This window comes from Psittacula echo (genome assembly GCF_963264785.1).
Source record: "Psittacula echo genome assembly, chromosome: Z".
Lineage (NCBI taxonomy): Eukaryota > Metazoa > Chordata > Aves > Psittaciformes > Psittacidae > Psittacula > Psittacula echo.
In genome coordinates this window covers 86,956,296-86,984,238 of record NC_137742.1, presented here as the reverse complement: position 1 = coordinate 86,984,238, position 27,943 = coordinate 86,956,296, and the positions used below count along the sequence as shown (strand labels likewise).

The window sequence follows — 27,943 nt, the reverse complement described above, 5'->3', positions numbered from 1 at the left end:
ATATAGAGAGGATAAAATCTGAGCAACTTAAATTATCATTGCTGTGACTTGAATACTTGATTTGAACTTCTGGAAAAACAGTAGCAAAATGAATCATTAAAAAGAAAAGTTGGCAGCCATGTCTTATTCTTCTACATTGTTTCTTTAAATATTTAAGTAAAAGAGCTGGATCTTTTTTAATTAGTAAATACAAGGTAACTGGGAGGTTTAGGTAATGATGTATTTGAGCAAACAACATGAATGCTTGTTAAATAGGTACCACTGCTAAGCTGCCAGACAAACTCATTCAAAAACCTGTGACAAGGGTGCCGAGCATTACTGATTGCCTGGTGTTTGAACCACAGGGTCTTTCAGGTCAGGGGAGACTGTTTATTTTACATGTATAACCTGTGGGTATGTGCATGTAGGTCCATGTTATCTCTCACATGGTGACTTCTCTTAGAAGCCATCAGCATGTTTGTTGGATAATTGCAGGACTTAGCAGTAATTTAGCTACCTTTCAGAAAGGTTTTTAGAAAAATGGGATAAAAAAATACCTCTCTACACTTACAGCCTTACATACTGCCTCCTTTGGAATTGACTCTAACTTAACATAAGCAGCAGCTTCTGTTCCAACACAGAATCCTGTGCAGCAGTCAACTTGCGGACATTGTAGAAGTTCCTAAAGCATCTCTATACTTTACACTTTGTTTACAGTATCTCTGTCAGTTGAATGGCCTCTTTATGACTAAAAATAAATGCAGTTTTTCGTGAATTATTGAAGTATTTTTAAGGTTAAGTATTAAAGAATTTCAGAAAATGCTTTTTGCTTGAATTGCTTGTACATTTCTCTCAACAGATGGACGACCTCAGTGGGAGGTAGAAGGGAAAATAATGAGGGAAAAATGTCAAGGGGTGAGAAACAATTTTTCTTACTTTAGAAAGCTTCCTGTTTTAAAAATGAGAAACTAGACATATTCGTTGTTGTTCTGAAATTTAGACTTCATTTAGTGAAGTAGATCACTGGCTGTTTCAGACAGACAACTGGAGACTTACAAATTGGCTTAATGCTGTAAAGTAGCCATTAAGATGATGCTGTGAAGGAACTGGAAATAGCATCCTTGTTGTGAATGCAGTGAAAAAAGAAATTGAAAAAGAAAACAGATGATAATTTTGCTAAGATGACAAATAATGTCCAGTACATTGAAATTTTTCTCAAAGCTAAATTATCCAAAATGCAGGTTTTTGACTGCTAGAGTTTTTTATGTTCTGGCAGATAAAGCATCCTTTAGATGATGTGTCTGTTTTGATTATAAGTATTACTTTCAGAACACTTGTGTTTAAAAGAAGAAAAAAAGTCTCCATATAGTACTTATAGTACTGTTTTACTGTGTAAGGCGTGAGTTTGGAGTTTACTAATTGCAGAATGTCAGTGTGCTCTAGTTTTGTAATAAGTGTTCTAGTTTTTCTGTAATTAATAGTAGTTTCATTTGCATTTGGTATGTAAAACATTTTTGTTTCAACTTTCATACAGGCAAACATCATACTTGAAGTTCCTCCATACCATAACAAAGCCATTACAGCTGCAGTTCAGGTGCAGTTTTATCTCTGCAATGGCAAGAGGAAAAAAAGCCAGTCTCAACGTTTTACTTACACACCAGGTATTGAATAAAAAGTTAAACAGTTGCATTTTAATTTGTGTTTTAAAGTAGACATTTGAAAATGATTCAGATAGTTTTGTACCTTTGACAGGTAGATAAGACTAGTTTTGAATGGTTTGTAAAACAGCTGACTTAAGCTTGCTTAATTGAACAGCTGAATTCAGAGCAATAAACTACTGTGCTGTGGTTACAGCCTGGTATTTTTTTGTTAACGCTTTTTACAGAACAATTTGCATTCTACTTCTTTTTAAAAATGATGATGAATCTCAGAAGCTGCCCTTTAAGTAACCCTAGTGATGACATGGAGGACAGTGAGATCATAGAACAACAGGTTTTACACATTCCTTCCACCACCCAAATGTCTAAAAAAACCCAATCCAAAAAAAACCCCAAACAATCCAAAACAGGTTTAGATACAAAGAAGATTAAAAAAACCCCAAAACAAACCTGCTCCTTTGCCTGCCATGTACTTGTCTTCTCAGAAATTCATACCTGTTTAGAGTAGTCAGAGTTCACAAGGTCCCAGTAATGGGGCTAGACCCTGTAGTACTGCTTGAAGGATGTGCAGTCACATATCTGAGGGAATCTTTCAAGACAGATACAGCTATTAATATAAACTTCCTGAAGCTGATGTGTATGCTGGCAAAGCCAACTTCCGTTGGTTTACACGATTTAAAATAATTTTGCTCACTTGTGCTCTAAAATTACCTACTTACTTTTATGTGTAATTCAATCATGTTAGCGAGGTATCTGGTACACTAAGTATATGTTAATTATGTTCTCAGGTTTATGGGGTCTTTTTCAACCATTCTTAAGAATATCAGTTCCTACAATAGTTACAAAATACATCTTAAAACTGTATTTTTGTTTGAGAAATACGTATTTAGACTATTTAAATGATGGAATTAAGTAATGACACTGTTCAAATAAAAAAACCAAATTTAATTATAGCTGCAGCTATTATTGCACAGATGTTTTAAAATCCATTTTATCTATAAAGATATGTAACAATTCATTCAACAGTGTATTTTATAAAGTTGTAATTAGGAGTTTAGAGTGTTAGCATTTTTCTGCTATTTGTACTTAAAATCAGTATCTCTTCATGAGCCTTTGTTACAGTGTTACCACTACTGTAATAAAGTGTGTCAGTTAATACCTGTATTATGAGAACAGTTGTTGCCATCACTGAAATCAGGGATATGCTGAAATTGCTGCTGTAATTAAAACAACACACACAACTTGGGCTAGTGTTGCTAAAGTTCAGCAGTTGTTTTGCTCTGAGGCTGGGGAGAGTTTGAAGCCTATTAGCAATTTCTGTATATTTAGCACAGGGTACAAATGGTTTGGGTTTGTAATACAGTGTTTTTCTTTTTGTAGTTATAATGAAGCAAGAGCACAGGGATGAGGTGGATTTGTCTGCTGTTCCATCTTTGGCCCTGCCTCACACAAGCAATGTCCAGGGTCTTCATTCTATCCAAACTCAATTGCCTTCACCAGAGCAAGGGCATCCTCATGACAATTTACTGTCTACGTCACCCAGGAGCCTCGTGTGTCCTGTTCAACCACCATACACAGCCATGGTGACCTCGGCAGTATCCCACCTGCCACATATGCAAGGCAGAAACCTTAGTCCAAGTGAAGAGTGTCATATTTTGGCTCCTGCTGTGGTTCCATCTTTTCAGGTAACATCAGCACCTCCTGTGAGGCCTTCTTACCAGCCTATGCAGTCTAGTGATGTATACAATGGACAGCCTGGTCTTCCTATGAACTCTGCCTCCAGCCAAGGATTCGGTGCTGTTTCATTTCAGCAAGACACAGCTGTACCTCATTTGATAAATCTTAGCTGCCAAACCCTACCACCGATGCAGTTTCATTCTTCAGGCCCAGGTTCTATGTCAACACCGAGTACAGCAGGACACCCACTAGCACACCCAGCTCATTCAGGACAGTCATCTTCTCACCTGCCTTCGATGGGATACCACCGTCCAAGCGCTGGGCAGGGCTCCATCCCATCTGCAATGAGTCGTTCTCTTGGGCAGTCTTCTCCCCAGCTGCAGCAAGTCCCATATTCTACAAATCCAGCATCCACTTCATCCCCATCCCCAACAGCTTCCCACCCTTTGGTCCACTCACCGCTGTCTGGACCTTCTTCACCCCAGCTCCAACCTATGCCTTACCAGTCTCCTAGCTCAGGACCTGCCTCGTCTCCCCCGCCAGCTGCTGTAAGTCACTCGGGACAGCACTCCCCTCAAGCACACAGTCCGGCGCTGGGTGGTCTGAATGCAGCGTCATCACTGGTGCACCACCCCACATGCGATTCATCTCCGTTCTCGCCAGATGGGGCAGCTATTAACATTAAACCGGAACCTGAAGATCGAGAATTGAATTTTCAAACAATAGGACTACAAGACATCACACTAGATGATGGTAAGTGGCTATAATATTTTAATACTGGGACAGAATCCACATTAAAGTACACAGTAGGTGTGAGAGGGTTGTTTTGTTTAGAACACACTCCTCTTCACAGCAGTGAATTTGTATTATTAAAATGGGATAATATTTTTCTGTCCAAAGCAACAACTTATTTAAAACTGGTGTAAGTTTGTAGTTACACAGTTTAACTACTTCAGTCTAATTTGCCTGTAGACTTTTTGTCATAAAACAGGGACTGAGGATTAACCCCTACACGTTGACACCTTATGTATAGGAACTAATTTGGAGCTTTTTTTCATTGTCTTGTTGATAGGTTTCAGTGAGAGTCGTAATAATACATCTTAAGTTGCAATAAATGTAGTTTGGAGTCTTGTTTCTTGGAGGGGTCCCAGTTGTGAAGGACAGGCTAGTTTTTTGAAAATATTTCACAGGTATTTTGGCACTATCTTAGTCTCTTCACGGACATTCTGTAGATCTGCTGTCATCATTCAGCACCTCTGCTCACAGTAGCTGTTTGCTTTCTCCTTACCACTCTAGCCACCCTTTTGAGAAATTCGTTTCTTTAACACCAACAGAACAAGGACATTCTAGGGCTAAAGGCCAGGCTGTAAAGTTTTCTGCTTCATATACTTGAACAGTGTTCACTTACAAACATGTCCAACCAAGTGAAAAACAAAGGGAGATCAGATCCTAAATGTCAGACTGTTTGAGGCATAGATGCAAGGCAATTTAAAGAGCATGTCATGTTAATAGGACTGGAAGAACAGATGGCCTGGCCTTAAAAGGTGTGTAAAAGCTGTTTGGTATTGATGATGGGATTCTTACAAGTACCTCTATTTTAGGAGAGCTTTAACTGTTGTGGTTTGTTAGGTTTGGGGATTTTTTTTTTTTTTAATTAATCATCCCTAGTAATTACTTAATTGCATCAACAGTAGTGTAAAAACATAAGCGTAGGCCATCTGTTAAATGTCAGTGCCAGTCCTTGCTTAAATGGACCTTTGCTATTATTGTCTCCGGACAGTAAAAGAAAAATTAAGTAAGAAATGCTTTTACAGGAACAGCTTACTAGGAAGAAAATTGGAGAAATTAATATAGTTGGGCTTTCAGTTAAATGGCCACCCTAATTAAGCAAAACTCTCTTTTTAGAAACACTGTTTATCAGTCAACTTTATATAGAAAGGAAGAAAGAAACTGATTCCATCAAGGACTTGCTGAGGGGAGATGAGCAAAGCTTTGTGAAACAGAATGCAATGGAAAAAGAAACAGCATTTTCTACTTCTGTGCTAGAGAGTGAGGAAAAATTTAATGTTTCAAGAAGTGTCATGTTAGAACCTACCTTTTTTTCACCCTTCTTCCCTCCACACCCACAAAAAAAGAGAGATGTAGAAATAAATGAAATACAACTAAATGCAGTAGTTAAACTTTTCACAACATAAGCAGAAGTGCTTGGCATTTATGAGCATCTTTGTTTATACTGGTTCAAAAATTAAAATCAATGTACAGTAAAAAGAAAGCCATTTTTTTTTTCTCCCATAGCACAAATACCAGTTGCTTTTAGAAACTGTTCCCATTGCGTAACACTGTGAAATAACCAAGTTGTTTCTGTGCTGACAAAGACATGGTGTCATGGGAAAATCTGCAAGAGCCACACTTAGAGCATGACCAAGCTTAGAGATGAATAATCCATACACACGAGTCAGATGGCCACAGTTTCACTGATTTCTTTTTGTGAATGACTCTTGCTATAGAAGTTTATAGTTTAATCAACAGTTATGAGACTTTCTTAAACTTTCTATGTGGAAAACTGAACAAAGTTTTAAACACTAAACTAGCAATTGGCAGCAGCAATATAATTGCAAGCGTAGAGATTACCTTCAGTTGGGTTTCACAGTACACCCACTTGATAACTGCTCAGGGTTTGATTCTGTTTCTTCATTTCCAATCTGCAAATATCAATCAGATGTCTAGCCTGAAACCTACCATTCAAAAAATCTTAAAGGGCAGAGTGACAGTAAACAAGCTGCTTAATTCTCTCAACGTAAGTAACTCCTTCTTCTGCTTAATCAGCTTTAAGTAAAAACCATGTTTGGGCAGGAGCACTTTTTTATAATTTCTCTAATGTTTACTTTAAAAAATAACTTCAAAATTTTTCTTATGTGTGTAATCAAATTTTAGTTTCTGTACAGATTGAGGACACAAACAGCAAATCAGTTACTCTGCATTAATGGTTTAACACTTAAGGAAAAAAATCCAAACATAATTGCATGCATAAATGAATGTTAATACAGTATGTTCTCCCAGCTAATATATCAAACCTGAAGCTGTATTTAGTTGGAAAGTAGGTTTTTAAGGATTAGCAATTAGGGCAAATAAACCTTTTAAAATACTAAGGCAAGGCCAACTGTGAACTGTGTAAATCATGTCTGGATTACTGATCTTAAATATTTAAGTCAGTAGTCTTGAAAAAGTAAACAAAAAAACTGAAAAAAAACCCCAAAACCTTGCCAGCATAAATTGTCTTCTTTCTTTTAAGTAACATGTACTGTTTCCGAATCAGCATACTACATATTGTATTTTTTAAGAAAATAAAATATTTTAAGAAATTTTAACTAAATTTGAATGTAGTATGGACATGCTACCTCATGCTAAAATTAGGCTTGAAATTAAAGCTGTATGGCTTGATGGAGTAGGATTTAAAATTCTTTTTAGAAAACAACCAACCAACACATTCTGGGTAGTAGTTACCTAAATCCCTTTAAGCAAAACTCCTAAAAGTGAATCTTGCTGCCTCTTCAGGCTTTTTTTTTCAAAACACACCAAAACCCCAATATCCACTACTTAATACAGAACTACAGAGCTGCTTTGTACATCAGTGCTCAAGGCAACAGCATCTGAATTAGTCTTGATCCAGCTGACATGTGGATTCACCACTTACAGCTCTCTGCAGAGCCAGGCACGCACATTTGCCAATGACCAGCATGGGCTAACTTTTTGTATTCTTTGCACTTCATCAATCAGAGCAAGCTGGGCTCTGGTTAGACTAGGAGTGAAAAATAGTTACATCATTTAAAGGCAGATCCTCTGCCTGGTATCTGCAGAAAGTACACTTTTTACCTTTTTTACCCTTGCTGAAGTTTATGTGGCTCTTTCTTCTCTTGTTTTTCACCAGGATATATCATCCATGTCTTAAGGCTTTTCTCATCTCCACCTTGAATTTCGTTTGGCTTCTCCTCTTCCCATACATGCTTCCTACAGGAAGCACTTTCTAATTCACTTGAAGAAACAAGGGATCAAAATGCATGAGGACACCTAAATATGAAATTTCAGTGATACTTTAGAAAACATTTGAAATAAAACAGAATTTCTAAGTAATTTCTACTGCATACTTACTTAAAAGGTATTCTGTAAAACAGTACTTTTTTCTGCTTAGGTCTTTGCAGTAGTCAGTCTGCACAAGCTGATAAACTTTTGGACTGGAACTACATAAAAGCAGGTCTTGCTCTTTATTTGTTCCCTTTGCTTTTCCTCCTACTCCTGCCCTCCCCATGTTGGACCTTTTTTTGACCCTTACCAGCTTTCAGGAAGTCTGCACTCTGCCCAGCTTCCCAAGCTGACAGCTCCCTGTATAGACAGGGAATATTTGGGGCTGCAAATAGGTGTAAACAAGGCAATGAAATGACTAGACAGGCAGTTGGTGATCTCTGGCATTCCCCAAATCCATCAGCCATCCTGTGCCCTTTTTGTTGTACTTTCCCCTAATATATACCTGGCTCGGGGCAATCCCAGGCACAGCTACAGGTTGGGCAGAGACGAGATTCAGAGCAGCCCTGCGGAGAAGGACTTGGGGGTGTTGGTTGGTGAAAAACTTAACATGAGCCAGCTTCAATGTGCACTCACAGCCCAGAAAGCCAACCGTATCCTGGGCTGCATCAAAAGGAGCATGACCAGCAGGTTGAAGGAGGTGATTCCCTCTACTCTGCTCTCGTGAGACCTCACTTGGAGTATTGTGTGCAGTTCTGGTGTCCTCACCATAAAAAGGACATGGAACTGTTGGAACAAGTCCAGAGGAGGGCCACAAGGATGATCAGGGGAGTGGAGCACCTCCCATATGAAGATAGGGTGAGAAAGTTGGGGCTGTTCAGCCTGGAGAAGAGAAGGCTGCGTGGAGACCTCATAGCAGCCTTCCAGTATCTGGAGTGGGCCTACAAGGATGCTGGAGAGGGACTTCATCAGCAACTGTAGTGATAGGTCAAGGGGCAATGTGTTTGAACTTAAACAGGGGAAGTTCAGGTTAGATATAAAGAGGTGAGGGTGGTGAGGCACTGGAACAGGATGCCCAAAGACGTGGTAAGTGCTCCATCCTTGGCGGTGTTCAAGGCCAGGTTGGACAGAGCCTTGGGCGACATGGTCTACTGTGAGACATCCCTGTCCATGGGAGGGTGGGGTGAAACTAGATGATCTTAAGGTACTTTCCCACCTAAACCATTCTATGATTCTATGATAGATCCCATTTCTTCCCCACTTAAAAAAAAAAGACAAGTCAAAGTTAGACTCAGTCTAGTTATATGATTTCTCCACACTGCTTTACAGTAGTGCTCCTTGTGTGGTGGTTTACCTATCCTGCTGTCAAGTTTTAGATTTAAATCTATTCTGTTGATCTAAAATGTAATCTCTTGTAGTTTGCGGTTTAGGAATGAGTTTACCTTGGATTTCATGGCTTTCTATGGTGATGAGATTTCTAACATGTACAACTGTTATTTAACCATTAGGCTGTATTCAGCAAATCAGGATGACCTTCTAATCCTCTTACATTTTATTACTCATTGCATCTCCATTACATAAAGCTGAAGATTAGAAGTACATGGATTTACTATAAATCATAACTAGAAATCCTCTAACAGTTTTGTGTACATAAAGCAGTAAGTCTGCTTTGTCAGACATACTCCATGTAGAATTCTAAGCCATTTGCATTGATTCATTTTAGTAGTTCGGTGATAACTCTCCACTTGATGTATTTTCTTGCTGGGAAGCTCAGAGTTCATTCTGCTCTTTGCTGGAAAATTTGTGTGTCTTCACAGGTAGCTTTTTACTGTAGCTTCAGCTTAACTTGTGCAGATTTACAGTAGTGACTAATAAGAAAGCATTAGAGAAGGACTGTATACCTTATTTCTCTCTATATTTTAAACTTATGCATTAACAGGTAATTTTTAATTAAGGCAGCATCCTGCCAAACAGAGCATTGAAGACCTACAGAAACAAAAAAATACCAAATGCTAAAGTCTAGCTTAGTATGGAGGAGAGCAGCTCAAAAACCTGTCTTCTTGCCAGTACAACTCCAACTTAAGATGTTTTGTCTGCAGCACCAGTTTTTGGGGTTTATTGTTTCCTAAGCATGGAACAAAATGTTGCAACTTGCAGCATGCCTGGAAGGATATGTGTGACAAGAACTCTAGCCTACATTGTACACGGAACTCTCAGAATATTCCTATTTATAACACGCATTCCCAAAATTACACTAGTATATATTCTTTAGTAAGGTTGTAAGCATGAGGTCACCTCACTCAACCTCAGCACAAGGCAGAACCTGAAACATAGTGGAAGAGAATGGGAATCTACTTTCAGAAATGGGTGGGTGTTATGAATGAACCAGAGAAAGATCCAGACTTACCAGTAGATTAAAAGGAAAAGGTTGAAACGGTGAGGAAAGGTGAAGAGGATGTTATCCTCTGACAGCGGTTAAAGGATGCTACAATCATATCTTCTAGTAGATTCATTCACTGTGTTCATAAAATGTGTGCCAGCAAGTTACCTGGTGAGAAGACCAGTTAGAGACTGCCGATGTGTAAAGAACTTCAGATAACTCGTCAGCCATCTATGACCAGCTAATGTATGAAACTTCCTATTGCCCTGAGAGCCATAGAACACCTCATAACTGATTCAAAGTAAGCTCAGCTGTTTACACCACTGCAAAAAGATTCCCATGTAAGACTTACAAGAGTAGAAGCTTACTCTGTGAACGCAGGTGGCATGTCTACATCATGTTGCAGACACTCGCAATTGTAGCGGAACTGGAAGGCATTAGACGTTCCTTGGTGACACCAGCTAAAGTATGCTTAGGTGTTTTCACGCTGCTTTCCACTGTGCAGCACATGTCCTCCAGCTCCAAGGTTCACGCTTTATAATTACTATGTTAGACTGTCTATCTTCTTGCATGAGAGAAAGGGTAAACATATGACTGAAATGGGGTGGTTCAGTATGATACATAAATTGAGTGTGACAACATAATGATGACATGAACAGGGGTATTTGTTACTGAGCCAAACACCTTCAGAGCTTGCGCTGTGACTCTGCAGGCACATTCAGCCTGTCTGTGTAGGCATATATATAATATGTACAGGAAAACTACACTCCTCCTAACATTTCAAACAGCCTTATTTTATCAGCCAATTAAAAAAAAAAAAAAAAAAAAAAAAGAAGTACATTTTAGTCAAGTTGGAATTGAACCTGAAAATTCTCAAAGGAGCCCTGTCCTGTGGCTTGGGATGGTAACTTGCAAGGCAGCTCACCACATCCTTCATAGCTTGCCATTGCAAACACAGCCTGCCATAAGACTGGTTTTGATCACAGACCAGCAGAATGAGCTGGCAGCTCCACAGCAGAGAACACTGAGAGTTAATTATAGCCTGGCAGCGCCTGTTGGGTTTTTTCTTTTAGGGAAAGTTGACACTGTACTAGTTGCTGGTCATATGGAGTCAAAACCAGGCTAAATATGCTGCACGAACCCCTGTGACGTAGCTGCGGGGATTCTTCACACGAATGCAGCTGATAAAGTTCCATCTGGAGTTGACAAACAAAGGCCTGTCCCCAAGGAAGTGTGCACTGCAGTCTAGCCATGATGTTCTTTGAGGATAACTGATCCTCATTACCTGCAGATACAGTAATTCATTCACATGGCCTCTAAACCACCCAAACTCCAAGGTGGATGCAGCAGGTACGAGGAAACCTAGACAATTGGTGTGATCAACTGCCATACAATCACATCATATTTATTTTTGCAAAGCATATTAAAAAACCCTAGTGCCACTGCAAACAATCTTGCATTCTAGAATATTTTGGAGTCTACTTTTCTAAAACCAGTGCATCTTTTAGGCCAAGTCCCATTGCCCACATATCCTGCTTCAGTTCAGTAGCAGTAAAGGATAGAAAAGCTAAGCTTTTATCCAAATAGTGCTACAAAAAAGTTAATTGGTTCGTGCAGGAATTGGTCCTGAAAACCAAACAGTGTAACTGCTGTAGCCTTTTGCTCTGACTGTATCCATAGTTAGAACTCTTAATTTTAACTAGACTTACTGCTTTGACCCAAAGCTAATGCAGATAAAGAAGTGATTAACATTTTTTCTTAACCTTTCTTTCTTTAAGGGAGAATCCAAGACAAAGAGGTGATTCATAAAAGCATGTATTTTTGACCAGTTAAGTAGACCTACAGGATATCTGTTTTCTTCATTTCCAGTTCAATGTAGTAGCTTTAATTTTAATGTTATATTCTTTGGGTACAAAACACATTATAGTATTGCTTAAGGAAGTAAAAAGCTCTCTCAAATGTTCATGAAATGATGAGGTAGAAAGTTATTTTTAATTTGTCTTTATCTGGGGCCTCAAGTTCTAGTAACTTCAGTGCACGTTGAACAAAATCTTTATGCTGTACAGCATGCTTTTAAAAGCCTGTTGCTTTATTTATCATGTTTCACAAACAACAAATATTGGGTGCCTGAGGCCAGTGCGTGCTTCATTGCAGAAGGTGCTGGCTGGAAACGTGTTATGCATGACACATTTTGTCAGGGGTTTGTAAGAGCAAAACCTCAGTGCTGTCAGCAGCTTCGTTAGGATATGCAAAAATCTCAGAGTCCTTCTATATACAAAATCAATTAGAAAAATTGCTTCAAAGCATATTTCTCTGCTAAAGTGACAGATAATCCTTATTGTCTCAGCTATACAGACTTTATGGTGCAGGGACTGTTGCTTTCAAGAGCTAATTAACTCCACTCTCCTCTCTAGAGGCTTTTTGTCAGTGTTTGTTGTCTGCTCCTTTGAAAGCCTGAGATTTAAAGAGAATTGCTGGTAAAAGTTGATTTGTTTCATCCCAAGATAGTTTTCTGCTCATCTCCCTGGATTCATTAGGTCTTTATTTAAATGTCACTTTCTTGCTGGTTGTATCATAGTTGGTGGAAAAAACATTATTTTCTTAATCTCCTATTATTTGACCAGAATTTGTCCTTTATCTACTGCTTTGTTTCAAAATGCCGTGGACATTTGCATTGAAACCCAGATAATGCTTTCCACTTCCTGTTTAAATACATGTAACTTTACACTTTAAACAATTAAGCATAAGTCATCCAAAGAAGTAATTTGAACTGCTTGAATTTCATAAGGAAGTAAGAATAGACTCTTTCATTCTCTCAGGAGTCACCTGTAAGCAAGGCTTAGAAATCATACCAGCAAAGCAAATGTATAGCTCTATCCAGAAGGCACAAATTAGCCAGCTTTCAGAGTAATTTTGTTAATTGTATTAAAACCTGTTGTACTAAACTTGCAGCTCTGTCTTTGGCAGGGAAAAAACTCAAACCCAAACCCAGCCCAGTATACTGTTGAACACTCTGCGTAGTCACTGATCACAACTGAACAAACACACGCCTGTTGGTTAAAGTAATAAATACACTAGTCTACATTCATTTTTTCTCCAGGAAAAACAGTGGAAGGGAGTACAGTTCTCCACTTCCTCCCTGGTTTCTCACATTGCCTTGGTCTGCCAGAGCCACCTCTACCAAAATTATGCTTAGATTTCCAGCACTTCAGTCTGTGTGTGGCCTGACTGCAAATCAGTACCTGGGGCAAAACGTGCAGACAGCCTGACAAGTAAGGGGGAAGCTAATGTGTTCTAGCAATGGTTTCCTCTGGTGAAAGGATAGGAAAAATAAAAATAAAGGTGTTATTTGCTAGTACTCTTTTGCCTGCCTTGTTCAGTGGAGGTGCTGTCAAAGGACGTAAGCACTTTTAATTTGACCACAGTAAGTAAAACAGATTGAGAAAATTGCAGAAGGAATGTTCTAAACTAACACACATACTAAAATGAAATTTATGTTGTATAAAATTCATCATGATACAACTAGGCAGACATACAAAAATATTAACCATTACCTTTATGGCTCTGGCTGCTAACTGAAAAGTAACTATATATATAAGTGATATTGTTTTTAATAGGCACTCTGATAATTTATAAATAGTTACTTATGTCGACATATGTAGTAGTTGTGAATGAAAGTGGGTATTTAAAGTTAGTGCTATTAAAAGAAAATTGAAAGTCACTTCCTGGTTGAGTGAGCTGTAACATCTTGGTTTAGTCCAGTCAGTAGTTATGTCTGTCTTCTTCTCTGACACAGACAGTTTTATCTCTGACCTGGAATACCAGCCATCAGGTTCAACAGAGAAATGGACTCAACATTCAGCACTCATGTCCAACTCCTATGTGGAAAATCTAGAGGGTGAGTCTGCTTACTGAAATGCTTCAATGTTTTAAATTGGAGCATGAAGGAAAGGGGAAAGTGTTTTATTAGTCTTAACATCTACAAGTGAACAGCACTATGTAATACTTAAGTATTGCCATAATCACACACCTGTGTATTCTGAAATAGTTGGAAATTCAGAAGCTGTGAACCAGGTGTACGCTTATTGGGTAAAAGTACCCACTAAAAGTATACGTAGCTGCAGCAGAACTTCCTGAGTGCTGTAGGATCTAGTACAACTGCCGAAGAGGATATGAAAGTCTTAAGCCAGATATGTGCAAGGCTGTAGAGTGGCCAGATCAGTTAACTGTGAGAAATTTAGAATGCTTCCCCTTTTTTAAGAAGAGGAAGCAATGTCAATTTAAGTAGATTGAATACAGTGTCGTGCACTGCCAATCCAAACACTCGGGATACAGGCTCATAAATAGATTTCTAGTTGAATGTGCACTCTAAAGGGGAAGGATTGTCTGCGTTTATTTTAAGATGCTTTCAGCTTTACATTTCACATATAAAGGAGATAATTATGCAATTTGACTCTTAAATAATGATATTAGAAATTGATGCATGGTTTATTGGTCGTGTTTGTGTTTATACTCATTCTTCTTAAGTGTTTTTCACTTTATTACAAACATGCCTAAAATGCCAAAGAACTATACTGACCCTTTTTCTCCCCCCCATATATAAGAACATGTAACGCAATTTACTTTCCCCAAAGATTTTTAAACCGGAATACCTGTAAGTGTGCAGTCTTTGGGATTGTTACCAGGAATGTAACCAAGCTCTGTGTGTAGTCTTTATAAAACTCTCACACAGGGAGTGTGTAGAATGATCTTTGGAAAGGAGTGAAAGGAGTTTGCCCATTAAACTGAAATCACCATGTTGGTCTTTTACCACCTTTCCAAAAAGTGATGTAGTTCTGCTTTCCTTACATACCAAAATGTTACTGGTAAGGCAAATAGCTACTATTCAGAATGACAAAACTAGTTGACATTTCTACATGTTGGAACAGCAAATCAAATTAGTAAGATAGCAGTTATGGCTTAGATTATTTCAGTGTTCTAGGCTATGTCCTGTGCAACTCAAGATCTGGTAGATAAAGTATAATTGTTGAAAACCAGTTGTTCTTGAAAAATGAAAACTCAATTTAATAATAAAATAACCCACAAATACCAGTATCCTCAACTAAAGAGTGACACGCAGGTTGGCAACCCCCAAATTCAGAATTATGAAACTTACACCGACAGGTCCCTTTTCAAAAGAGCACACACACAGAAGATCAGACCCAGAGAGAAATGTGCTTACACATAACTGCTAGCATCTGAGAAACATAGTTGAGACACATGGCACTATTAAAATATTTTAGGTATTTGATGTAAGAAAAATAATCAAGATAGTCAGTGTGGTACTAACGCAAGAGATGTGTTGCCTCAGGAATGCTAGCTAGTAGAATGGTTCTGTACCTCGAAGAATGCTTAGCAACAAACAAACAAGCTGACTGTATCAACTAGTACGGAATGCTTACAGATTCAGCTTTCAGGCTTAAATTAGGATGAGCATAGCTTCTAAATTATACTGCTGAGCAGGAGAGCAACTGTAACTATCATGTGCAAGAAGAGATCAGCCAATCTGCAGACAGGAATTACACTAATGGAATACTTGAGTCATCCTTTATAGAACGGGTAAGTGTGATGACTTCTTCATGAAGCACTAAGTCATGAGAAGAACCCACAAGGGGAAACGTCTCTTTATTTGGTCCAAAGGAGCATGCAGGAACTACTTAAAAAAAAAAAAAAAAAAAAAAAAAAAACCACAAAAATTTAAAATCTTTCTTTGTTTGATAGCAGTTTCAGCATTACAGGTTGTAATGAACTTCAGAAGGGGAACTATAGGAAAACAATAAAACTTACTTAAGAAAAAACAGGTGGTCAAAAGGGTAAAGTAATTGTGAGCAGTATGAGAACTATTTATGAAAGTTCAGATGAAGTGTACAACTACTCTGCAGAGACTACAAACTGCTTCCAAACGCAGAGAACAGAAGAGAACATAAAGATTACTAGGTTAAACATGAAAATTACTATTTTAACCTGTCCAACAGATGACAAATCTGTAATTCACTTAAAATTAGGTAGATCAACTTAGAAAGTTTTTTGTATTGATGTTCATAGTTGAGGAACTAGAGTTGCTCATGCCAGAGTCCTTTGGAAAAGGGATGTGTTGCAGGATCTGTCAAGTTGAAGTCATAGAATCCCAGGTTGGAAGGGACTTTAAGGATCATCTGATCCACCCTTACTAGGCAGAGCATGGCCTAGACACTTGAACTGTATGTCCCAGCACCCTGTCCAGCCAAACATTCAATGTCCAATGTTGAGGAATCCACCATTCCCTTGGGGAGACTATTCCAGTGGCTGGTTGTTCTCAGTGTGAAAAATTTTTGTCTTGTGTCTAACTGGAATGTCCCCAGGAGTAACTTGTGCCCATTACCCTAAGTCTTTTCCATATGACTCCTTGTAAAAAAGGAATCTTCATCTGCCTTGTAGCCACCCTTTAAGTGTCAGTAAAAAGATTTCAGAACAAACACGTCAACAGACAGTGACAGTCCTCCTCAGCTAGCTGATGTGCCAGACAGCAGCTGAGTAATCAACTGTCAAACTATTAGCTGTAATGTATAACCTCTTGCGTAAATCTCATTTGGAGCCAGGGGACTGGAAGTTGGTAAATGTGACACTACTGCTGCTCAGATATTGAAAGAAGTGAAAAAACCCCAAACTATCTGGAAACCTCTATAGGAGGATCTCATGATTAAAGAAAATTGGTTAGTTAAAGGAGTGGAAATTAGCGTAAGGGAAGGAAAAACCCTGCTGTAATTCCATCCATACAGTGACGAGCTCTGTGAACTGTTCTCATTTAAAGCTGACTTGAATTTAAAATGCACAATTCTATGAAAGCTTGCTGAGTAGTGTTAAAAGCAGTTTCAGAAAGGTAAATAAACACTAGGAATATTTAGTAAGCAGAGAATGAACAAATGCTACTATATAGCTGTGTTATATGCCCACATCTTGCCCCTGATGTGCGGAAGCATTAGATGCACACATGTTTTGTTGTGGAGTGCTTTGGTTAAGGACACCTAGCGCAGCCCAAGATTTGGTACAGAAGTTATGTTGAACATACTAGGGCCCTGCAGCCAGAAAAATGAATGAGAATATGTCAAGTATAATGAAGTTAATGGGTGGCATGGGAAAAGGTAATGTGAAGTTCTTGAGAAAGCAAATAATAGAAGTGTCTACCACATAATCACACAGCAAGCTCAACACATACAAAGCATTGCTACAGCAGTCTCTAGTTAAACTTTGGAATTTACTGTCTGAGAATGTTGCAGGTGACAGAATTTTGCACTGACCTGAAAGACCCCAGGGAGAAAAATCCGACTGGAACCATTTGGGGCCAAAGCTACTGTGTCTGGCTCAGGAATTCCCTAGAACAAACACATTTTGGAGGCTAGTGGAACATCCTGGGGAAGTTCCAGACACATCATGATGTGTTTCCATTAGGAGTCTGCTCTTGCCAGTTACGTACCTAATGATTTGTAATCTGAACTGGTTTTGTTGTTGTTCTCCATGGAGTCTTTCAGGCAGTATTTTTGACCTACAAAAACCTAAAATGCGTTGTAACTGCCTATTTCTGGTAGAAAGTATAAATGCTGATTATAGATTACCAGATCCTGCAAGGGAAGAGCGGTCATTTCTACCATTCCCAGAAAGGCCTGCAGGTTCAGGAGTTGCTTATGTTTTCCTTTGTGGAAGTACAGAAAAGTATAAAATACTTTTCTCTTAGCATTCTTAGATATAGTGGGAGTTAAGTACTGAGCAATTTAGAAGTATGCTCATATTTAAAAATATTTGATTTAAAAAGATAAAGCCTTTACTTCTGATGTTAGAACTTCAAATACCTATTTTGGAGATCATGCTGCATCTAAATGTTTTTTTATCCTACTGTAAAATATTCAGTGAGGTAGAACAGGTGTAGAAGTTGACTAACAGATTATGGATTGGTCTCACACTGAGAGAAAAAATTCAGGTGACACTGTAGAATTGACCAGTGGGAAAAAAGCATAAGTTTTACAAACATATTGAAGCACCAGTTCCTCTTTTAAGAGCTTACTACTCTAGATTTGTTGGGTTTTTTAAAATGTATCCAGAGCACTCAGCAACTTCTTATATAAAGCACCAGCTTTCATGATACTGTCGTGCTTCGTAACACAAGAGCTTTGTTTTGTCCGAATCAGCTAACATGAGTAACTTTTGTAGGTGAAGCTGATCAGTACTGTTCACAGGATGCACCTCTCTTAGAACAGCTGATAAGATCACTGCTCTTAGCTCTGTGTGTGGCTCACTGTACAAATGTCTGATCTGTTCTACCTAGTTTTAGTTTATCTTAAAACTCTAGATCGCAAATTGCAAGTTTTAAGAGATCTTTGTGACCAGTCTGGCTGTTCATGCAGCAAACAGCTGGAACAGTAACTGTCAGCTGTCCCAAGAGAGCCTTCAGTGACCAAGAAGCAAAGACCCTGGCTTTGAGGGTAAGGAGAGAGGGGGAGGCCTCCAAAGAGCTGTGACCCAGCTTTCTGTCAAGCTCTGCCGGCTGGGTGTGTGCAGTCAGTGAGGACATAAAAAGCAAACAGAACACTATGTGAAATCAAAACAGTGGGAACAATCCAGTCAAGCAGAATTGGTGGTTGCTCCTGTTTTGCAAGCTTGACAGCAGGTCCAAAAGTCGGTGCTGGTTATCTTTACTCTGTTCTTCTGCTGGTACTGACGTTAGTGTGCCACTTCATTTTTCTGAGAGGTTATAGGGGCTTGAGCCTCTGGCTGACCTCCAGGGCTTTTCAGTACAGCACAGAAGAGGAAGAACAAAACAAAAGAGAAACACCACAGAAAATCCATTTGCAATACAAAACTGCTGTATCAGTAGTATTGACAGGTCAAATCTAATCTGACTGTAGCAGAAGATTTTCTCCCCACCATGTTCAATTCTGTTCTGCACAGTCTATTTTTAACTATTGGTATAAATTTGCCAGCCAGCTTACACAATATGTAAACACTGGGAAGAAAATGGTAAACCTATTGCAAATAAAGTAACAGCTGAAAATCTGAAATTTAGGATAACTGCCAAAGAAGTCAGTTAAATAGACATAAGAAAGTTGTTAAAATAATTTCCATTTCACAGTGCCATATGAGTAAAATAATAAAACACCCCTGTATTGCTGTTTGATCCATGCCATTTCTGACAAACGGTTCTCGAAGTGCAGTTACCAGTTTTGTGGAGGAATCTGCCACACCTCTATGCAGTATTGTGTGTGCCACCCCTCTGTCTCTTGCTGTGATCCAGTCATTATTTCAAGATTAGCAACCTGGCCTCTGTCACCATGTAAAACATTTGATAACATTTTTGATGTTATCCACTCACTTGACACTGATCATCCAAAACAATTGTGGGTGTGTAAAATTTAGTGTGTAACCTATTTCTGGATCCTCATCTCTTGACAGTAGAGCTCCAGGGTACTTGGAGTTAGCACTCAGACCACCTGGCACTAAGCATACCCAACAGGCACGAATTTAATCTGAGGGCAGGAAGAAGGCAGTAGACTGAAGTAGTCAGGGTTTTTCCCATGTAACTGTTCACCTCCATCTTAAGTCCCATGAGATCAGCTCTCTTTGAAGAGGCAACAGAAGAATAAATTACACAACAAACACAAATTAACCTGGTAGACAGACCATACAGAACTTTAACAACATGCTTGAGATGTGCATTCCTGAATCCCAAACAAGCTCTGCAGCCTTCCCCTAGAAACTTGTGCTGAAGAGAGAAAGGTAATGCTATAAAAAAATAAGGGCATGTATTGAAACCCCTGTGCATCTTGGTTTCCCAGTATCTAGTTGCTAACTGAATGGCTTTTAAGGTTAAACAAAAAGACATATGAAATCTTTCTAACTGTATTTCTAGGACAGCATAGCCCATGCACCCCACAGTCGAAAATAGGAAAGGTGAGATAAATGTTCTTCTGGAAGTATAGATTAGAAAAGAAATTTTCTTTTGCTTCTAACACATTATTGGTATAGCCTGAGCTCTGTCCTTGCTCAGGACTGTTGCAGTTGACTTCCTCTCCCAATTTGTCACCTAAAAACTTAGATTTTACTAGACAACATTATAAAAACCTGTGTTTACGCTCATAAGTTAAGTTTTCAGCATTAATCTCAGACCACTAAATGTTCTGTGATTGACCCTTTGTGGAATAAAGTAATATATCCTGCATTCAATTGCTAACCTTTGGATTTTTATCTAAGTTTATAAACAAATATGATTTTTGTCCATCACAAATTAATACAAAAAGGAAAACACGAGATGTATGGTTTCATCTTCAGTCTTGTACATTGCTATGCAGGATTTTAACTCTTCTTACTGACTACATGATTTACATTTTAAACTTCTTTTATTTATGCTACTCCATGGTCAGAAAGACAAGTTAATTATGCCAATGCTGGTAAACATGGGATGTCCTTCATATAAAGCTAAATGTTTCCCAATTAGATACATATAAAGCTAAATGTTTCCCAATTAGATACATAGAGGCATCTCAGGATTTGATGCCTTGAAGCTGAGTTGTACAGCCCTTCAGAGAGCTGTTCCAAAGGACTTCCAGGCTGCTTAATTTTGGTAAATATCCAGTATGGCTTCTTTACAGTTTTTTTCTCAGGCTGTAAAAACCAACCTTCTCTGGAAAAGCTGCTCTCCCAGTTTAAACACCCATTCTCCATCTGCTAGTCTGCATGCTAGCTCAGGACTCCACAGGTTCTCTCATTCTTTCCACACCTCCCAGACATGTTGGGCACAGTCTGTTGGGCAGCCGGACCTTGCCCCCAGCCTGTCACTGCAGCGCCCAACACTGCTCTGCCCAGGAGCCAGGCTGCTGCTTCACAAAGGTTGGAGTGCTTTGATCTCAGCTGCTGCCTTCTGCAGGCAGGGCTTTCTTTGAAGCCCTTTTACCATCATCTGTACATAATCTAAATCAATGTATAGCCTTCCCAAGCCTGCAGGCTTCCCCCATCCATTTGTTGCTTACAGATTTCCAGACAGCTGAAATGGGCACACTTGGAAGGTATACCATAAGGAGGTGTGTTAGGCAGGCAGCTATGGTGTGTGAAAAGTGAAAAAACAACTTTGCCAGACACAGAAGAAAAAGGACTGTGGCCTTTTATTTAGGCCTGCATGGTGATCTGACAAACACCCAAGATACACATTAAAATTATAAAAACAAAAAAATGCACACTGGAATACTGGTTGGGTTTACAAATGAACAATCCTTACAAAATCACTGTGGCAAGTAAATACTCCACTAGAATTTTCTGTTGGAAAGAAGGCCAGGTACTGCATTTCCCTTACAAGTGATAGATGTTTCTAACATAAATCCAAATAAACCCGATAAATCTGTATTAGCCACATGCTAAAAATGTTGCCACAAAAAAGTTCTCCCAACTGCAAAAGGAAAGGTGTGACAGAACCATTGCACTAAGCTTCTTGTAAACAAACTGGTGATTATTTTAAAAACAAAACAACACAACACAAACTAACCTCTGACTTTAATGTCATACTCTCCATAATGGATTATGCAGAACTTTGGCAAATAAAACACCACATGAGCAGCAATTGTATTCCCAGGGTAACATGATGTAAGGAGGGTTTACCGCCACATGACTATGTGCTGATCAGTTTAACATTCTTGCCTGTGGAAACTACAAAGCGTTGCAACAGTATAGACCAGTTTGCCCTGACATTGCCAGTACAGATACATGTTCATCTATCAAAACTTAGAGGGAGTAACCATGCAATTACAAAATATAGAAAGTGGTTTTATTTAATGTTGTTTTTTATTGTACCACTCATCAAAGTTTTAGTGGTACTGAACAGCTGCAATATTTGACTTGCACAAAGCAACTGTTTGGTCGCACAGAGTAGATAATAGCTGTGAGAGGTCCTGTGGTTAGAGCAAAATAAGAGTGCCCGATAGAAACCAATGGAACATAGTTCTTGTAAGTGAACATCTAAATTCTGTTTAAAAAATAAAAAAGTCCTGTTTTTTAACAGCTGTTTGTGTATGCACTGTGTGAGCATAATAAAAATACTTGAAAGAGTATCCTATCTGCAGTCACACAATTTTCAGTATCATGGTAACAATTAAGTTCATTGAATGAAAGATTTTTTGAAGCCCAATAGATTTTAAGTCTTGTGGTGCTCGAGGGATTTGGTTACTACATAGCTCGTCTGAACCGTCTGAGCCTTTGGGCTGCAATAATGTGCATTTTTAACAAGCTGTCCTTGAACTCATTTAAGAGAACACCATTGCCATTGATTGACCTTTAGATAACAAGTACCTCTTCCATGGTTACGTGCAGTTGTACGACATAAGGTGATTTTAAAACTTTCCTAAGTAAACTAAAAGAATATAGACAAACCTTTGTATCAGAGTTGGATTTTATGTATATTATACATACTTCAGAGCATTCACAGTATTTACTACATTTTCTTTCAAACCCACTTATGCTAGTGCTGCAACAAAAGATGAAGCTCAAACTGAACACTCTATAAACGTTGAGAGCAGTTGACACTACCTTTAGATTAATTTTAATTAGATTTAGATTTTAGTTAGATTTTAGAAATTTTGTTCAATTAATTTTGATTAATTTTTGTTAATTTTGCTTCTACCAAACCAGAATGGTTAGTAGGAAACGAAATCCTGCTGTGGGAAATGAGGGAAGCATTAAGAAGGTTGGTGAAGTATATCAGTGTTGTTCTGTGAAGTTACCCAATGGAGAACAATAGAGTGAAAGCCTAGGTTCCAAATCTGCTAAGATTTTAAACAGAAGCTCTTATTTTTACTAGGAATAGTCCTTACTCAACAAAAGGATCCCATTAAATGCCTGTTTATGGAAGGTCCAAACAAACTGTGTTAGGGGGTTTCTTTTATTACTGTAATTCATGGTCTTGCTGTATAAAAGATACCGTATACTTATTGCCACACAGTCATGGAAGACAACAGGATTGACTGCCTCTTCTATTAAATAATTTCTATTTTGGTCATCATCTAATATTTATCTGAAATTTGTCATTACTATTTAATGCGATTTTTTTTCATCTCCACTTAAAATATTAGTCTCTTTTCTTAAACTTACCATTGCCCATTTCATAAAATGTATATTTATATCCCTGTATTTAGAATCATAGAATCATAGAACAGTTAGGGTTGGAAAGGACCTTAAGATCATCTAATTCCAATCCCCCTGCCATGGGCAGGGACACCTCACACTAAACCATGTCACCCATGTAAACCATTTCTGCATATCCATTAAAATAATTGGTTTTGTCATCTTCTAAAGTCAATTGGACTGCAATCAATTACCCAGGCTTTAGCATACCACTTCAAAATTTCCTTTTGTCAATAACTTTAGAGCTGCTTTGTCATATTTACCAGCTGTCCATCACTTGTAAATAGTAACATTTGACTGATCTCTGCTGAATTTGACGCACATACATAGACACACAACCTGATGGGACCTGCTATTAGTCAACCTGAATTCTTCACTAAAGAAAAGTTGACTGATAACTAAAGAAGATTTTATTACTGCAGTTTCAGAAATGGAAGTATTAAGAAAACTTGCCAGATAAGTAGGTATCTAGTATTAAAAGAATATTCTATCAAACCAAATCCAAGTTCTGAGGAGGTTCTGTAAGTAGCTTGAAAGAGCCAAGAATTACTGGAGTTACTTCTTGTGTCTGTAACACCCTTGAACAGGAGGAGTTGGCTGGAAACACCTGTACTGTGCCTTTCAGTTACTTTGTTGTCATTAATATGTATGTGCTTATGTATGTTTTTCAAGTGTTTTAGGGATTTTCCAACATGGATTATGGTATGTGCAAAGTGTAATACTAAGAGAAAACTGGACTTTCTCCCCCTCTCTTGCTCAGCTGTTACTGAAATCAAGTTCCTCATTAATCCTCTGTTACTTAGCTGCATCAAGGCTTAGCACTTAAATATTTCTTTTTAAAAGAGATACACTGATGAACTGTGCCTTTTGGAAAACATAAAAACAGTTGATTTTTTTTTTTTTTCCTTTTTTTTCTAGTGAATGAGATTATAGGAAGAGATATGTCACAGATCTCAGTGTCACATGGAACAGCAGTGGCCAGCCAGTCTGCACGTACATGTCCTGGATCTCTGGAGGCAAGAATATCTGATGGAATCCAGTAACGGATAAGCTTGCAACTAAATGTCCATGAAAACATTACGGTTTCTGTGGATATTTCTTTGTCCTTTTCCTCTTTAGACTTACTGTGCTTCCAACTCTGTGGCCTTTATGAACTGGAACAGTGGATCCTTGCAAAGCCCTTTTAGTGGGTTACATTTTTGATGTAGAGACAGAGCATTTTAATTATAGTTCCTCAAATGGTGTAAAGAGACTTCTCAAAATGGACACACAGAATCTACACCAGATATTTTAACTCTTTTAAAGTCATAAACAAGCTTTGCTTTTTGCATTTAAATAGAATACTTTTATATTGTAAGTGCTTCAGATGTGTGGAGATGTTAGTTTGCTCTTATATTATTCACAGTACTGAATGGGGAAAAAGATTTAATACACATCTTCAGTGTGCTGCTTTCCCTTAGAGGTAGTGTAGTTTGTAACTGATGATTTGTAACACCTTTCTGTCATTTTTGAAAGCCTTTAAAGCTTCTATTGTTTAATTATTTTTTTTTACTACAATCTTCCTGTGGCAAATCATACCTGTCATCTGAAGCCAGTGCCGCAGAAGCCATTGTGTATGCAAATACTGTAGTGTTTTCTTTCTTAGATTCATAGGAAGCTAAAGCCAAATGTAGATCTGCACTTGTTTATAAACTGAGAATGTTACTTGATAGGCTGCAAAAAGACCATTCCATCATGAAAGTGTTGGGATAGAAACGACATTCCAAAATTTAACTTTTATAACTTTGTGGATAATCTTCCTGTTCTTTATTAGCACAGGCTACTTCTTGAAATAGCTTTTTCTTAGCTACATTTGTAATCAAATTTAAGCAGTAGGATTTTAGATTAAAGAACAGCAACATCAAAGCCATGATACAGGACAAATTCAATATTTGCTGAGGATCTAGGTGTTCCTGTTATCCCTGCAAAATACAATTTTGAAATCACCAATTCAGTGGCATTCAAGTTTTCCATGCAGGGTTGAAGGAGGTGATCCTGCCTCTCTACTCTGCTCTCTTGAGACCTCACTTGGAGTATTGTGTGCAGTTCTGGTGTCCTCACCATAAAAAGGACATGGAACTGTTGGAACAAGTCCAGAGGAGGGCCACGAGGATGATCAGGGGACTGGAGCACCTCCCATATGAAGAGAGGCTGAGAAGGTTAGGGCTGTTCAGCCCGGAGAAGAGAAGGCTGCGTGGAGACCTCATAGCAGCCTTCCAGTATCTGAAAGGGGCCTACAAGGATGCTGGGGATGGACTGTTCGTCAGGGACTGTAGTGACAGGACAAGGAGTAACGGATTAAAACTTAAACAGGGGAAGTTTAGATTGGATATAAGGAAGAAATTCTTTACTGTTAGGGTGGTGAGGCACTGGAATGGGTTGCCCAGGGAGGTTGTGAATACTCCATCCTTGGCGGTGTTCAAGGCCAGGTTGGATGAGGCCTTGGGTGGCATGGTTTAGTGTGGGGTGTCCCTGCCCATGGCAGGTGGGTTGGAACTGGATGATCTTAAGGTCCTTTCCAACCCTAACTATTCTATGATTCTATGATCTCTATCTTTTATATGCTGTATGCCTGACTATGCCACTTGGAAGTGCTGAGGAGATGACAGTTACAGTTCCTTAAATTTAAGCTGTTTAGAAATGTCAGTTTGCTAAAAAGTAATTTACTGTGAATTAGGGATTAGGGAGTGTAATTTCACCCTTATTTAATTGCGAATGTGAGAAGCAGAAGCTACCAAAGAAACACACAAAATTCATAGCAGCAGTAAACTTTGTGATGTGCTCGAAGGGTGCATTTCCCTTACATGCATAATCTGATGCATTTGAGACAATCTGTTTACATAGTTATTAAAAATCTCAGGCTTCTATGATTAGAAACCTAGGAGAGGATCTGAAACTGCACATGCAGCCCACGAATGTTTCCATCCCCCAGAAGACACTGTCATTTACAAAGCTTCCGGACACGGAACACACAGGGTACAGCAATCATGGCAAAGTAAGATTAGAAATGCACTGAACATCAAAACACTGAGGGTGTTAGTTCTAGTTCCTCATTTGGGTGAGCCATGATGCTCTAATGAAAATTAAGACCAAATACACTAAAAAAATTCCAAATATAGAAAGTGTATTTGCATTGAAACTAGTTCAGACAATTGTGGACATTTTAGAGGTTTAACACTTGGAACACATGACTCTTTCTGTATAAAATTTTACAGAGATTCATAAAATGTCAGTAAAAAGGTCTTAAAGTGGATACTAGAACTGCATTATAATACCTGTGAGAGCAAACACAGATTCTACTGCTGTTGCATTTTGGCAGATGGTCACAGGAAAACTTTCCATTGAACCTTTTGCAAGCACAACATAGCACCTACATTTAAGTCAGCACCCAAGCAATACCATTAAAGTAGCTGTAACTGCATCTTTCTAATAACCTGAATCATGAACTTTTTAGAAGACCATGTATTAAGTGGGTGAAATGGTAACTCTTTATTATATACTTTAAGAGTGCAGCCTAAGGCTACTATCTTGATGTTTCACAGTAATTTCAGACAACTTAATGCAAGCCCCCTATGTGCATGCTGGGAATCTTGAACATCCGTTTTGTGAATATATTGTTCAATGGTGCAAATCTTTAAATTTGCAAGAAAAAAATGGGCAGGGTTGTAATCTGAAAAGTGTGATATTTTAATTGTCCCTCAGCGACGGTGCTTTACTCTGTCCTCTACTCATTTACGTTTAAGATCCTAGAGAAGGATTCACGTGCTCAGAAATACATCTACTTATGTTTTTAACACCTTCAAAACAAAACAAACCACACGACACTGTAATCGATGTAACTGGTTTTGGACTGTGTGCTGGTGGCAAGGCATGTTCCCATTTTCATTCGTGTATTGGGTCTTTTGCATTAACTGTTGTTTGTAGGAGAATTCTAACTGAACAACTTTTCATACTGTATGGGATTTATACTCCTTAATCCTGCTGGTACAGACTCTTATTGCAAGTTCTCCAAGTAGCTGGAATTCACACTGTACCTAAAATATGGGAGCCCAAACAATCCAGAGTTGCTATGCACTAAATTTTCTGATGCCTTTAAATACCTTGATGCCTGTAGACATAGAGATGCTTTCCTATTTAAAAATGAAATAATGAAAAAAAAATAGCTTCAGATACTAGAGCAGTTTTGTATTTGCCTTGTAAAAGCTTCAGTACAAGGGTCTTAATTTTATTTTAGCTTGTGTGATAACATAGGTAAAGACTGTTAATCTTGTATAATTCTAGTGATATAACAAGCACACAATCTCTATTGGACTATGCAAATTGAATTAAACCACAGAACCTGACAACTGTTGATATTTTCTTGGCATCCACTTCCTTACCCTTAAGTCCTTTCTTCTCCCTGAATACTTTTCCGAAAGTTTTTAATAATTTAGATTATCCTGAAGGAAAGCCTTAATGATGAAGTAGCTTTTCTATAAGGATGGTCAAAGGTTAATGTTAAAAACAAAAAGTTAAGGGGATAATATATTCATCTAGGAGGGAGAAGGGGTGATTTCTGAAATCACCACAAGCTAGCAATCTGAATTTCTGTAATAAAACTTACTTACGTATTATCAGGGGAACTGCAATCCTTTTTAAACCAAAGAATGAAAATAACATCGCAGTTTTGTTCGTATACAAACAAAGCTTTGAAACTCTATTTTTGATATTCATAATGGATGTCATTCCTTGAGGTTTGGAAATCATGCAAATTGAAGTTTTATATTTAAAAATGTGGGACAATAAAGATTAAGTAAGTTCTAGATGTTTACAGAGCCTTGTATTGTAATTTCATGTACATTTTGTATTTTAAACATTTTTGTAAGTTATGATTGCAGTGCTACTTGCAGAAATAAAGGGAAAAACTCGCATTTAGGCTCTTAAATCATAGTGTTCAAATAAATAAAAAAAATGCAAATGCATTGTCATTTATTTAAAATGCAGACCCAAACACAGGGTGGGAAGAAATTCCATA

General features: G+C 38.3%; 1 protein-coding gene across 3 annotated transcripts in view; it reads left to right on the top strand.

Moving 5' to 3' along the window:
* Nucleotides 1-27,741, top strand: part of NFATC3 (nuclear factor of activated T cells 3) — a 72,664-nt gene extending 44,923 nt beyond the window's left edge. For 2 of the 3 annotated variants that reach the window (XM_080638716.1, XM_080638714.1), the window contains 5 exons: nucleotides 839-894; nucleotides 1,514-1,640; nucleotides 3,018-4,067; nucleotides 13,511-13,612; nucleotides 23,809-27,741. In XM_080638716.1, coding sequence (XP_080494842.1) covers nucleotides 839-894; nucleotides 1,514-1,640; nucleotides 3,018-4,067; nucleotides 13,511-13,612; nucleotides 23,809-23,933 — 1,460 coding nt within the window. In that variant the 3' untranslated portion in view covers nucleotides 23,934-27,741. The remainder of the gene's footprint in view (nucleotides 1-838; nucleotides 895-1,513; nucleotides 1,641-3,017; nucleotides 4,068-13,510; nucleotides 13,613-23,808) is intronic. The other variant, XM_080638715.1, reaches the window with a different exon arrangement.
* Nucleotides 27,742-27,943: the final 202 nt, after the last annotated feature.